The sequence below is a fragment of the Neolamprologus multifasciatus genome, chromosome 3 (genome assembly GCF_963576455.1).
Source record: "Neolamprologus multifasciatus chromosome 3, fNeoMul1.2, whole genome shotgun sequence".
NCBI lineage: Eukaryota > Metazoa > Chordata > Actinopteri > Cichliformes > Cichlidae > Neolamprologus > Neolamprologus multifasciatus.
In genome coordinates this window covers 19,010,325-19,023,690 of record NC_140441.1, presented here as the reverse complement: position 1 = coordinate 19,023,690, position 13,366 = coordinate 19,010,325, and the positions used below count along the sequence as shown (strand labels likewise).

At 40.4% G+C, this 13,366-nt stretch overlaps 1 protein-coding gene across 3 annotated transcripts; it reads left to right on the top strand.

Annotated features, from left to right (window-relative positions):
• The first annotated feature begins 6,137 nt into the window (after positions 1-6,137).
• LOC146521871 (G-protein coupled receptor 26-like) lies at positions 6,138-12,171 on the top strand. Of its 3 annotated transcripts, none has more exons than XM_085154618.1 (4): positions 6,138-6,372; positions 6,495-7,526; positions 7,623-7,736; positions 10,808-12,171. In XM_085154618.1, the coding sequence occupies exons 2-4, from the start codon at positions 6,856-6,858 to the stop codon at positions 11,043-11,045; spliced, it is 1,023 nt and encodes a 340-aa protein (XP_085010744.1). In that variant the 5' UTR covers positions 6,138-6,372; positions 6,495-6,855; the 3' UTR covers positions 11,046-12,171. The 3 variants fall into 3 exon arrangements, with proteins under 3 accessions (XP_085010744.1, XP_085010743.1, XP_085010742.1); XM_085154617.1 differs by having other exon boundaries at positions 6,138-6,413; XM_085154616.1 differs by having other exon boundaries at positions 6,138-7,526.
• Positions 12,172-13,366: the final 1,195 nt, after the last annotated feature.

The window sequence follows — 13,366 nt, the reverse complement described above, 5'->3', positions numbered from 1 at the left end:
AAAGGCAGCGTATTTAAAAAGGTGCAGCACAGCTACTGGATCCAAGTGACTTCAGGTACTTGTAGGGCTGCAGGGGGATTTCATGACTGCACTGAGATCACACTTTTTCTGAACATGAAGCACTTCTACTGGCTTGAGGTGATCGTGATATAGGCCTTTATGAACGTCAGACAATGTTGCATAAGATCATTGGTTAATGGAAATCTGAAGAGCTCTCAGAGAGCTTTTTGTTATGAGGCTGAGGCTGTGACATGCTCACAAAGAACCAATTTTGCTCTCAGTGAGCTCACTTTCATTCTTGCCTACGCTGCGAAAACAGTCATTGTGTTGTTCTATATCGGCACTGAAAGCTCATCTTGGTGTAATTTAAGCCTTTAAACACCACATGTACCAAACAGCAGTATTACTTATTTGATATGAGGCTGTTTTGTCCAGATTTGATTTGACATCATATTTTTAATCTGCACATTTTTTCAATTAATCAATTTCTTTCATGCAAAAGAAAAATATGAAAGAGAAACCATCTCGCAATGAGTCCCAACAGTCAGACACTTGTTTGTGGATGTAACCTACTTACAGTATGCACTCACTGGACGCTTTATTGGTTACACGTTTAAATGCTCCTTAATATAAATATCTAATCAGCAAATCACCTTTCAGTAATTCAAAGCAGTTAGTTATGTAGACACAATGAAGGTGACCTGCTAAGGTTCAAACTGAGCAGGGCTGGTCCCACACAACCATCTCTAGGGTTTAAAGAAAATGGTCTGAAACTGGAAAATATCCAGTAAGGGTTAAAATACCTTGGTGATTTCAGAGGAGAATGGACAGATTGCTTTGAACTGAGAGGAAGGCAAAGGTAACTAAAATAACCACACGTTACAACCGAAATACAGCCAACCAGTACAAGACTGGAAAAACACTGCCTGGTGTGATGAGTCTCAATTTCTGCTGTGACGTCTGGATGTTAGGGTCAGGATTTGGCATAAACAGCAAGCATGGACTCATTCTGCCTTTTATCGATGCTTCAGGCTGCTGGTGGTGTAATGGTGTGGGGGATATCATTCGGCCACTTTGCACCAACTGAGCATCATTTAAACACCACAGCCATCCTGAGTGTTGTTGCTGACCATGCCCATCCTTTTATGACCACAGTGTACATATCTTCTGATGTCTGCTTCTAGCAGGATAACACAGCATGTCACAAAGCTCAAATCACTCTAAACTGGTTTCTTAAACATAACTTGAGTTCACTGTATTCAAATGTCCTCCACAGCCACCAGATCTCAGTCTAATAGAGCACCTTTGGGATGTGGTAGAACAGCAGATTTACATCATGGATGTGAAGCCGACCAATCTGCAGCTACTGTTTAATGCTATCATGACAATATGGACCAAAATCTGTGAGGAATGTTTCCAGCACCTTGTTGAACCTGTTCAATAAAGAATTAAGGCTGTTCTGAATGATAAAGGGGGTGAAACCCATTACTAGCAAGATATATCTAATAAAGTGGCCGATGAGTGCAAGCGGTGGTTTCTGCCACAATAGCCTTATTTCCTTCAAGTTGTAAAACCCTAGCTCAGATGTGTTTCAGTAAGACTGATGCACATGTTCAAAATGTTCTTCATATTAAAAAGACTTCACACACAAGTGTTTTGGGAATAACTTACATCTCAGCTGTGTGAAAGCTGTTGGAGTAATTCCTCGCGGAGATGCATCGACCGTTTTTCTAAATAAATTCGACTTGTTTAATGTCACTCGCACCTCCTCTGGTAATCAGTTGAATGTTTTATCCCATGTAATGAAGCAGGTGATGCCTCACGATGTTCTGACCCTCAGACTGGAAACTTTTACCCGCCCACGCTGAACATCAGAAGCACAGAATACCCTCCCACTCACTACACAGAAATGAAAAATAAGCTAAAGGACCAATCCTGTCCTCTTGATTCAACCCACCTACATGTCCTCGGGTGTTTTTCTCATTTTACCTCTGCTTTTTCTATTTTCTGATTATTTGACGGCGAGTATCACACAGAGCCACTGTTTGCATAGATCCTTGTTTCCAGTAGCCGATGCCTGGCACCACCACAACCTTCTGTAGCAGGTTGTAGCAGCTGAGTCACACTAAGAATTTATGACTGCAGTAGCCTAAGCTAACAGGGTGATCATCCTATCAAACAAAAATATTGTGTGTTTTTTTTATTGTGTGTTTACTTATTGTTGTATCTGGAAGCAACAGTGCATATCCAGCCCATCCCATCTGCTCCCTTACATTTACCTTGTGGCTCATTCTGACTCACACATTCAGAAATGAAAATTTACTGAATGTTGCCTAAACTCTCGGGGACCAGCGTCCTTTTTTATTGTGAAGTTGGATTTGTTTTACAGTTAGATGGTGGATAATTAGAAGATTTTTTCGCACTGTTTGAATGCCTTCTTCTAAACTGCTAAAAGGCCTTGAGGCATTTTGGAGGAGGGGACACAAACACAGTAGTGGATGATTGCTTCCTGTACATAAATGCATCTTCTCAAAGGAATGTCATTTGAGGCTCTAAAGCTGTTCAGGGCTTCCAGTATGATGCATCAGTTGGGTAGCGAGTTATATTGGAGGTGACACCCATCAGGGCTATAAATAGCTTTGCACTTTCCCCCCAGGAGCTCAGCTAGCGCTCTCCCAGGCATTTGATCACTTGTTTGTAGTGAACTGACATCACCCACTTCTGCCTTTTTCTCACTGACTTTCTGACTCCTGCATATAAACACACGCACACATACACACGCATACAAAACGCTGTAGCTTAATTATAGCTTGAATACAGTGCTCATGGAGACCTTCATCAGCTGCTGTGATGATGATGCCTTTGAGGGCAGATAGTTTGCCTCAGGGTTTCCCTAAACTATGCTACTACACTTACTGATGACTCACCTAATCGCTTAAGACTCAACTACGACTGCTGCGAACAAAGCCGTGGGCACAGAGCAATGTCAATTCTCAGATACAGCATCAATCTTTAATAAATAAACTGCTGCTCTTAATTGGAGGGGAAGGGGATTCGGGCACAAGCCTCATAACACGTGGGAGTATGAAGCGAGTGAAAAGGAAAAAAGATACACAAAACCCCTGCAGGCTGTGTCTGACCCCGGTGAGTCACTGTCTACGCGAGCTTCTGCAGAACGGAACATGACTCAGTAACAAGCACAAACATTAGTGAAGTGCACTTCTATTGCTGGCTAGCTTACTCCAGCTTGGAGTTTTATCTCATTTATTGGAACACAGAGTGCCGCTTGTACAGTTTTTGCTTTTTGAAGTGCAATTCCCTTTTCCTTTAGACAAAAATGCCTCACTGAGATGTTACAAAAACACCGAAAATTGCAGAATGTTTTGGAGACGGGGTGATCACGACATGTTCTCTTAGCACTTAATCAATTTACACTTTAAGAATTTTTAAGGAAGAAACAACTTTGTTAATGGTTAGTAAACTACTATGGTTATTGACCAATTTATGGGCAATTATAAAGTCTGAATTCATATAAAAATAGACTGGTATTTAACTAACAACATGATGTAAACTGATTAAAACTGAATTTGATTAACATTTTATTCTTGTTTAAATGATTAATAATGGTTGTGAACCCAAACTTTGTTTTATTAACACCAGTTTTTAAATTGTCAGGCAGTGAAATGTTCCAAAAGTTACACCCTTTGACATAACATTTAACCCTATAAGCATTTATAAAATACTATAATTTATAACTAATCGCTTTATTAAACAGAGCACTGTCGTACCGAGGTTTAAGGAAACCCCCTTGTACCTTGACATTAAGAAAGACTTATGGCTGTATATAAAGCAAATGTTTCACTTACTAACAGTGTTGGGAAGGTTACTTTTAAAATGTATTCCATTACAGAATACAGAACACATGCCCCAAAATGTATTCTGTAACGTATTCCGTTACATTACTCAATGAGAGTAACGTATTCTGAATACTTTGGATTACTTAATATATTATCATGCTGTTTACAACTACATGAATGTACTATTGCTGTGATTTATTACTGTTACTGAAGGTCCGCGGCTCCGAACCGTAGTAAAGGGACCTCTGGCTAATACGGTGGGTTCTGTGTCGGCTCGTAGCTGAAAACTAGCTTTACTTTGTTGTCTGGGTCAACTTTGCTAGCAGAGACAGAGAAAGGCGTTGAAAGGCTGCTCCAACAGAACTTATTGTTTTTGGAGGAAAACACGAACACGGTGTACAGTCGAGTCTTAATAGCTTACTTACAACTGGGCTCGTCAGGCACTCTTCTTGGCTGCAGTGGTTATTATTATATTTGCATGCTTCCAGCTCCCGTTTTTGCTCGATGACAGCTCGTACTTTTCCTTTTTCTCCCTCCCTCGCTCACAGACACATAACGTGTATGGCGGTCCATTCTCCCTGCAGCACGGACTACACTGCCTATGATGCTACATTCTTTAGAGCTATACCTGTAGCATTCTGCCTATTAGCTTAGCACAACAACAACAGGCGCTCTCTCGCCCAGGAAACACGCAGAGAGAGAGCGTCACCCTGTAACCATGGCAACCGTAACGCTGCCACCTGGAACAACAGAACGTAGCTGTCAAACAAAACCCAAACAGTCCTGACCCGCCACAATATGAAACAGGGAAGTACCGCCGTGTAATCCATTTATTTCAACAAAGTAACTGTATTCTAAATACCACCTTTTTAAACGGTAACTGTAACGGAATACAGTTACTCATATTTTGTATTTTAAATACATAACGGCGGTACATGTATTCCGTTACTCCCCAACACTGCTTACTAATGATTTAAAGCTCCACCTTCCAAAGTCATTAACATGAACAACTTCAGTGCGCCCAAAATAACTAGCTAAAATGGATTATATCACTATCTGCATCCATTGAAAGGTTTGCGAACTGACAGAAGGCTGACAGAGGGGGAAGAATTTATTTTCGTAATTAAAGACCTATTGCTTCTGTGGCCGATTAGAAGTCAGTAGATCCAGGATTATTTAATTTACAGAGTTACATATGTTATTAACAAGATTATTGCCAAATTAATAAAAGGATATAACCACATGGACTCCCGAGTGACAGCTGGTGTTTGATCTGCAAAGCAAGGGCATTTCAGTGAGTCTTTCCAAGTCGGTGGGAGAGTGGGACCAAAAACACAGCAGGTTTAATCAAAAATAAAAACCACCGTTTTCAGGCTCAGTTAGAGGTTTGATTGTGTGAAAATTGGTGCTGTATAAGAATTTACACATATCTTTATTTTGGATTTTTTTTTAAAAAAAAATGACAAAAGTAAACGTTATTTTTCTTATTCTATGTAGCTTAAAAGTCCACGGGTTGTGTAATCAAAAATATATTTAAAATATATTTAAAGTGTCCAAAGTAAATGCAGGCATTATGTGATGCATGATATTGTATGTATCATATGCATGACGGTACTATGTCTGGTGATTAATATGTGTATATTTTCTCTCTTGAATTTTGCACCTATTGATGTTTTTAAGTACTTATGCACTGCTGGTTAGCTTGATCTGTCATAAAAACAAGTAAGCATTTTAAAATTAATAGTATGGAATACAAAGTGCAATAACTGCATCTTATAACATAGAAAAGAAAACTTTGTACTGTGGAGTAAAAACAAAAAGCCGCATAACATGAACATATTTAAGCACAAGCACATAAACCTCAGTAAACTGCTTGAATGTACTCGGTTACATCCTTACTGTTCCTGTTTATTATTACTCTTAAACTTACAGTCCTTTAGTCCATCGTATCTGATCATGTTGTAATTTCTTTGATGTGTTACATAAATAGAAAGTGAATTCAAAAGAACATTTTTTGGCACTTTTCAATGTCCCAAAAATGAATGCCGTCATAAAAATGAATCAAATATAAATTAAATGAAAAATAAAATATAAAATCGATTCAAGATAAAATTGTGTAAAGAAAAAGATATTTTACTGCTACTGCAGCAATTCGTGGCAAATAAATGTATCTTCGTATATTTAAGCCAAATTTTAGGAGAAATCCCGTTAAAAAGTGACATTCTAACTGTCCTTCCTTCAAACTATTTGTTTATTTTTGCATCTACAGAAAATATGACAAGCCAAATCTACGCGAGTAATAAATAATTCATATGAGCGAAAGGGGGGCGTGTGCACCTTGTGCCATTTGATGACGGCTGAGCCCTTTCCCATTATTCAGAAACACATGCCGGAGTTTATCTGCGCCCTTTGCCTCCACATCCACGCTGATTGGGAGCAAAGGGCGATCAGTGCGAAACTCGACGGTGAATAACTGAAGCGTGACGACTTGTGTTTGTGCTCAAGTTTGCTCAAGGTGAGCCGAACGAGGCATCGACAAAACATGTAGGAAACAAGGTGAAGCATTGGGTTCATTTTTTCTGTGAACAGGTTTTTGTTCAGTCATTCATCACACTTGCTTTTCTCGGTGCCCCACAGATCGCTCTCTGCCTGATGGCTGTTCCGTTCGCGTGTTGTTCAAACTGTCGTGGCTGCTGAAAGACGTGACCCCCGCGCATCGCAGAGCGCCACACGCGCACCTGTCGGATGTAAGTGGGAAGCGGTCGGTGAGCTTATAGAGCGAGTGGGGGAGAGAGAGATGGTGACTGCTGGGTTCAGCACGCTGGATAGCGCTCGAGGAATTTGGAAAGTACGGCGGCGGCGGCGCGCGGACGCACGAGGATCTAAGTGAAACGAGTGCGTGGAGCCGCCGGAGAGATGAGCGACCATGGTGGATTTGAAGTTCTCGTTTGCAACAACAGGCGCAGGTAACGTGCGAGTGGACTTTCTGGAGTGAGACATGGACTTTGCTGAAATCATTTTCGCTTTGTTCATCATCGTGGTCGCGATCGTCTCGCTGTTGTCCAACTTGTTGGTGCTGCTATGTTTCGTCCACAGCACCGAGATACGCCGACAGGTGCCCGGTGTTTTCACCATGAACTTGTCTTTCTGCAACATACTCATCACTGTTTTGAACATGCCGGCCACTCTGGTGGGGATTATCAGAAAGCAGCAGCCCTTTGGAGATTGCGTTTGCCACACGGTGAGCTTTCTGGAGACTTTTCTCACCGCAAACACCATGCTGAGCATGGCGGCTCTCAGCATAGATCGGTGGATAGCGGTCGTCTTCCCGCTCAGTTACTCCACCAAAATGCGCTACAAGGACGCACTGATCATGGTGTGCTACTCCTGGCTGCACTCCTTTACCTTCTCCCTGACGGCGCTGCTCTTCTCCTGGGTCGACTACAGCGACGTTTACGCGTCCTGCACCTTGCAGCCGAGCGAGGAAGGCAGCGACAGGATTAAGTTTACAATCTTCACTATCGTTTTCCACGCCACCAGTTTCATTCTGTCCCTGCTCATCTTGTGTTTCACCTATTTGAAGGTGTTGAAGGTCGCTAGGTTTCACTGCAAGAGGATTGACATTATCACCATGCAGACTCTGTTCCTGCTGGTCGATATTCACCCAAGGTAGTTCACCTCGTGTATTGTGAGCATGATTTCTCCCGGTCTGTTTTGACAGCGGCCTTGTGGCAAAAAAGTCTAAATGTTCTTTGCTGTTTTCAGCGTGAAACAAAGATGCTTAGCAGAGCAAAAGAGGAGAAAGCAGAGAGCCACGAAGAAGATCAGCATCTTCATCGGCTCATTTATCATCTGCTTTGCTCCTTATGTAATCACAAGGTGAGTCAACTCATACATAATTCAACTTACTGCAAAACAACTGCTTAAGAAATAACTGACCCCACATATTTGTAAAATAATACATCTTCGACGGCATTTGACTAAGTAAAAAATACATTTAGCCAGCATGTTGAGATCTGCATCCACACTGATCAGCTTTGCAGACCTGTTTTCTTCACATGCTAATGCAGTACAAACTCACAATGTCAGATCAGATACAAGCAAACAGTTTATTCCAAGCTGACCGCTCATAATTTCAATGATCATTTCCTTAAACTGTGATGTGTCTCATTAGCCACCTGTGCTGCGCTGTGCATAAACATGGCAGGCTACTTCCAGTGAAAGACACGCATTAGAGTCTAGGACAATAGATACAGTTCAAACAACCAAAGAGGCTCCCAGAGAAGCGTGGAAATGCTTTAGTGGGCCACAAATCGCCCCGATGCGGTGCTGATGATCCATCAATTTGACATTTGTGGTGTGCTCATATATGGAAGGGAAGAAGGAGGACAAATTAGTAAAGAGCAGCATTTGAGGTGGAGTAATCCCCCATTGACCGTGGCTGCCCACAGGAAGTGTCTAGTGTGACAGTTGGCACCTAAGCGTCCAATTATGATAATTCATACACATATTTTATCTTTTGTACTTGTAAAGTAGTCTTTGCCTCTGTGATATTTTGATGGTCCTGTTTGATTTCACTGTTCCACATCCCCCCTGACCAGAAGAATACAGGAGACTGTGTTAGAAATGTGGAGAGGCGCTCAGCTGTGTGATTTAAGTTGAAAAAGGCGAAACCCTACGCTGTGTTTCAAATACTTTAACTGATAATATAGTAAGTAAGTAAATAAATAAATAAATAAGAAAATGTAATCTCCACTGGACAGAGAAAACAAAAGAAAAAACTTTTTTATTGGATAATTTTATTGGATTTATTGGATTGAAGCGGCTTCATAAAATCTACACAATATCTATGGTCATATGTAATGCCTTTAAAAATGATAATTTCTCCACCTTTTTTAATGTTTTGATTTGATTTGAAGTTAACGTGGCACTGAAAATTCTTTAGCATTTAATTGAGTAACTAACATAATGATTTGGAAACTATCTAAATATCTGTGTAGGTTCTTAGTAATCCGGGTCATAGTAGTCTCTAAGGAGCTTGAAAAGGAGGTGATGGGACTTGTTTATTAACTGAAGAAGATTCTTAGATGAGATGTGAAACATCGTCAAAAACTTAAAGTCCAGGCATCTTCTTTTTTAAGCTCCTTAGACAACTATCTAAACCCTTAAAAAATGTGTCAAATGAGACCATGTTTTGAAATCTATCTGTTCATTTTTAATTTGATGGGATCAATATGTTTAAAAAAACGTTAACTGGTGAGACAGGGACACATCTGTCCCTGTGCTGCTTCAGAGTTTCTTCTACATGCTGTAGTTTTCAAATGTATTTTTTCACCTGCTCAGCAGAGTATCCTTGACTAGGATTTTTAGATCAAGTCTCCCCTGTGAGAGTTAAACCTCACAATTCCTTAAACACGATGAGAGTCTTCATGGCCTTTTTTGAGTATCTGTCTATATTTTGCTTTTGTTTACTGGCCTCTTCAGCCAAAAAAGCTGAATTTTAGGTTATTAGAAAGTACCTTATCTAAAATATAAAAATGCATTCAGTAGGAGGACAGCTTAACAACTGGGGCAATTGGGAGGTTATTCTTGGTATAGTATGACAAATACGCCACAGTAAATAAGCCTACTGACGTTTTCTTTCTTTACTTAGGAAACTTGGTTCTGTCAAAATTTATAGTAACATTAACATTTTGGCTTTTTTTTTTTTTTTTACTTTAATCATAAAAATAAAGGGTGGTTGGTCTGCAGGGTAGCCAATCTATCATCAGGACCCCCTTACTGCAGAGTCATACTGTTAGATTACACACACAACACAATTTTGGTGTTGTCTTGGTGTTATAATAGGTTACACTTTCCCTGAAAAGGACATTGTCTGTGTGGCAGCATATGTCACTTCAAAACCTGCATACATTATTCAGCATTAATGGGTCATCATAAATGTGCATAGTACTCATGTAGTGTGCACCAATGCACCTTCACACTGTCAGAGACGACAGCTTTTGAAGTGTGCTCTGATAACAGAAAGCAATGATCCTGTCATAGTTCTGAGACTTAAAGACACAAATATACATAAACTGAGGCTCAGTGGACGGAGAGGGCTATTTATACACATGGGGTAAACAGGGAAGTGGAAACAGCTGGATGAAATGAAACAGGTGAAAACAATCAAGACAACCAGAGGGAGGGAGTAAAGTTCAGATGCAGGAGACATGTTTCAAAGAAAAAAGAAAGAAATAGCAAAAGCTCCAACCAAAAACAGGAACAAAAAATACAATAACAAAAAATCTGAATGGGATTTTACAGGGAAAATTCAAATCTAGATACTTTTACTAAGGAAACTGAAAACAGGGCCAAACCCAGGGACCACAGCAGCTCTTCTTTAATCCAGAGGACACAGCATCTGTGATTTAAAAAAAAAAAAGGTCAGATTTAATTGAAATAAAACAAGAAAAATGATCAGTTTCATCAGCTAATATTTTGTCTGTGTGCTGTTTTTTTTTAGTTAAAAATAGCTTTTGATTATTAGTTTTTGTTAACGTTTCACACAGCCTCCCAACTTTGGTCGAAATGGAGTTCTTTGTTTGGTTTGTTTTTCATTTAGGCATTTAAAAATCTGCCACACAGTTCCTTTTGATCATTAATAACATGAGTGGTTTGAACATAAAAATCCGAGGTGAAAAAATGATAAAAGATCTCCTTCTTTTGAAAGGTTAGAGTTATGAAAAAAAATTTCACCATGTTATACCTACCTTTGCAAAAGAAAAAGAAAAAGAGCACACAATTGCATTTCCAAGGCACTTTTATGATCATTATAGAGTACCTAATGTGTTAAAGGTTTTATGGTCAGTCTTATCTAATCATCTGACATAACATCAGGACAAATCTCTGAGCGGCACCTTCATTAAAATGCACTCTGTTTAGTCATGTTTCTCCTGACGCCCCTTCAGGTTGGCTGAGCTTCTCCCGTTCGTGGACGTCAACCGCCACTGGGGAATCATCAGTAAGTGCCTGACATATAGCAAGGCTGCGTCTGACCCCTTTGCCTACTCTCTCCTACGTCAGCAGTACAAGAAAGTCCTGGTCACTGTCGTCAACAGGCTACTCCGACGTGACCTTTACCCTTCGTCTGGCCATAACAGCTCTTTAGACACGGAGAACGACTACTGTCTCCAGAGGATCAGTTAATGGCAAATGCAGGACGTGACATATGCACACGCTACAGTGCAGGCCAAAAATAAAGGTTGCCTCTTGCAGAAAAAAAAGGTGGGTGGAGAGAAAAAAAGAACAGGGGAGAGAAAGAGAGGACAGGTTATTGTTTGAAAGAGAAAAGAGAGTCGAAAGATGGGACAAGGAAGTGGGTGGAAGGTGAAGAAGAGAGCAAAAAAAAAAAAAAAGAAAGACAGTGGGCGGACAGGAATGAAAAGGTGGCGATGTGGGGGAGGATGAATGGGCAAAAAGATAAAGAAGAGATGGGTAAGACGAAAGATAGGGTGGAGACGTTGGGGAGTGACGGCAAACAAGGGATCTGTGATTCATCAGGAACAGCATTCCCCAGAAACCACACAGCCTGTCTATTTCACTGAATAAGTCATTGGCTCATCTAAAACTGAGGGGACGCACAGCTGGAGATGAGGTCCCTTCTTCACTCTGAGCGACATGTAAAAGGTGGCCTTCCTCTACTCCAACAACTTTAGAATCATTTCAAACCTGTTCTTTCCCCACTTAACATCGCACACACGGAGGCTGGTGGTCGATAAGCAGCCGAGCGACGACGGGCAAAGAGGGAAAGACTTTTGTTGCTCCTGCTTCTGTATAATGTCCTGTCAGTGAATGGATGCAGACTTAAATGTGGAGGCTCAGCTGCTGCACATTATTGCCATGTTCTGTATTGACTGTGTTAGACTACTTTGCAGTGTCATGTCAGTCACTTAATATTGATGCACTTTGTCTAATTCTCTCAAGAGATGCTATACCTAAAGGAGCCAAAGGCATTTGACATTTACACCCTAATCTTAAAGGATGAGTCTGGTGAGAGGCTTTATTCTTTGTTACTGTCACCAAAATCAATTAGTTGGTCGGTTTCTCAGTATTTTCCAACTTCCCAAGCATCCCTGTTCTTTGAATTTCTCAAGTATAGACAGCAATTAATGTGCATGTTTAGACTATTTCCATTAATACACACGTCAGTCTTTAAAAGCTTTATTTTTTAAAAATAATTGAAAGTTATATTTTGTATTCATCACACGTACAATGAAATATGCCAAGGCTTTGTTTGTTTTAGTTTTTCTAATTATGTTTTATAGCTCATGAAAATCATGCAGGAAAAAGAAATCAGGATCTCCATAAGGCTCGCCAGCAGATGAAAGCATGACGCGCTCTGAAACCTCCTGGTAGATGCTCCTTTTACTTTGGACTTCATAAAAGCAACCCAGTTCATCAAGGACTGCAGAAGCTTCACACTGGACTTTAAACACTCCACTCTCCTCCATGCACTAGGACTGAGACTTTCAAATAACATATATAAACATATAAACTTTTGGGAGATTTCTTTCCCAGGTAAGATACTTCTGACATCTCTGGTTCAGAAGTGGCTTGATATTAGAAATCAAAGTGGTAAATGGTAATGGACTGGTTCTTATACAGCACTATTCTACTCGACAGGAACACTCAAAGCTCTCTGATCTAACATGCCTAATTCAACCATTCACACCCATTCATACAAGCGCTTTTTTTCTACACCTAAGTGCGTTCTGTTTAACATTCACACTCTGATGGATACATTGGAGAGCAACTTGGGGTTCAGTATTTTGCCCAAGGATACTTGCACACTTGCACACAGACCAGAGCAGCCAGGGATCAAATCACTAACCTTCTGGCCACGACCAGCTGACATTTGCACGCGGTGGCCCTTGATGCCAAGTCACCAGCCTTAGTCCACTTCTTGTGAAGTTCTCACAGTTTCTTGAATCGACTTTTTGGCAGTCCTCTCAAGGCTACAATTATTCCTGCTGCTCATGCACTTTTCCTACCACACGTTTCCCTTCAAGTCAACTGTCCATTAATATGCTTCAATTCAGCTCTCAGTGTAAACAGCCAGTCTTTTCAGTTGAGACTGTCGGTGGTTTACTCTGTTTGTGGAGGGTGTTGGTGATCGACATCTGGACAGTCGTCAAGTCAGCAGACTTCCTGTTGATCGTGGTTGCGAGGCCTGAAATAGACTCAGAGAAATACAGTATTTGTGACGTGTGAATAGTAATTTACTCAAACTGAGAATGAAATCATAAGATAACGAGATACCGGATTTCTGATTTTCATGACCTATCATCAAAGTTACAGAAAAAAAATTTGTCAGAAATATTTCACATTGCATGCAATGAATACAATGAATGCAATGAATATTTAAATTAAATTGAAAATAAATGAACCTCTTCACAATATTGCAGCTGTCAGGACACACTTATAGACAGCAGAAAGAAGATAAAAAACTACTTGACCACAAAGCATCC

Coding starts and splice junctions, on each gene's coding strand:
- LOC146521871 (XM_085154618.1), top strand. CDS start 6,856: ATGGACTTTGCTGAAATCATTTTCGCTTTGTTCATCATCGTGGTCGCG. Junction 7,527..7,622: donor CTGGTCGATATTCACCCAAG/GTAGTTCACCTC, acceptor TGCTGTTTTCAG/CGTGAAACAAAGATGCTTAG. Junction 7,737..10,807: donor GCTCCTTATGTAATCACAAG/GTGAGTCAACTC, acceptor ACGCCCCTTCAG/GTTGGCTGAGCTTCTCCCGT.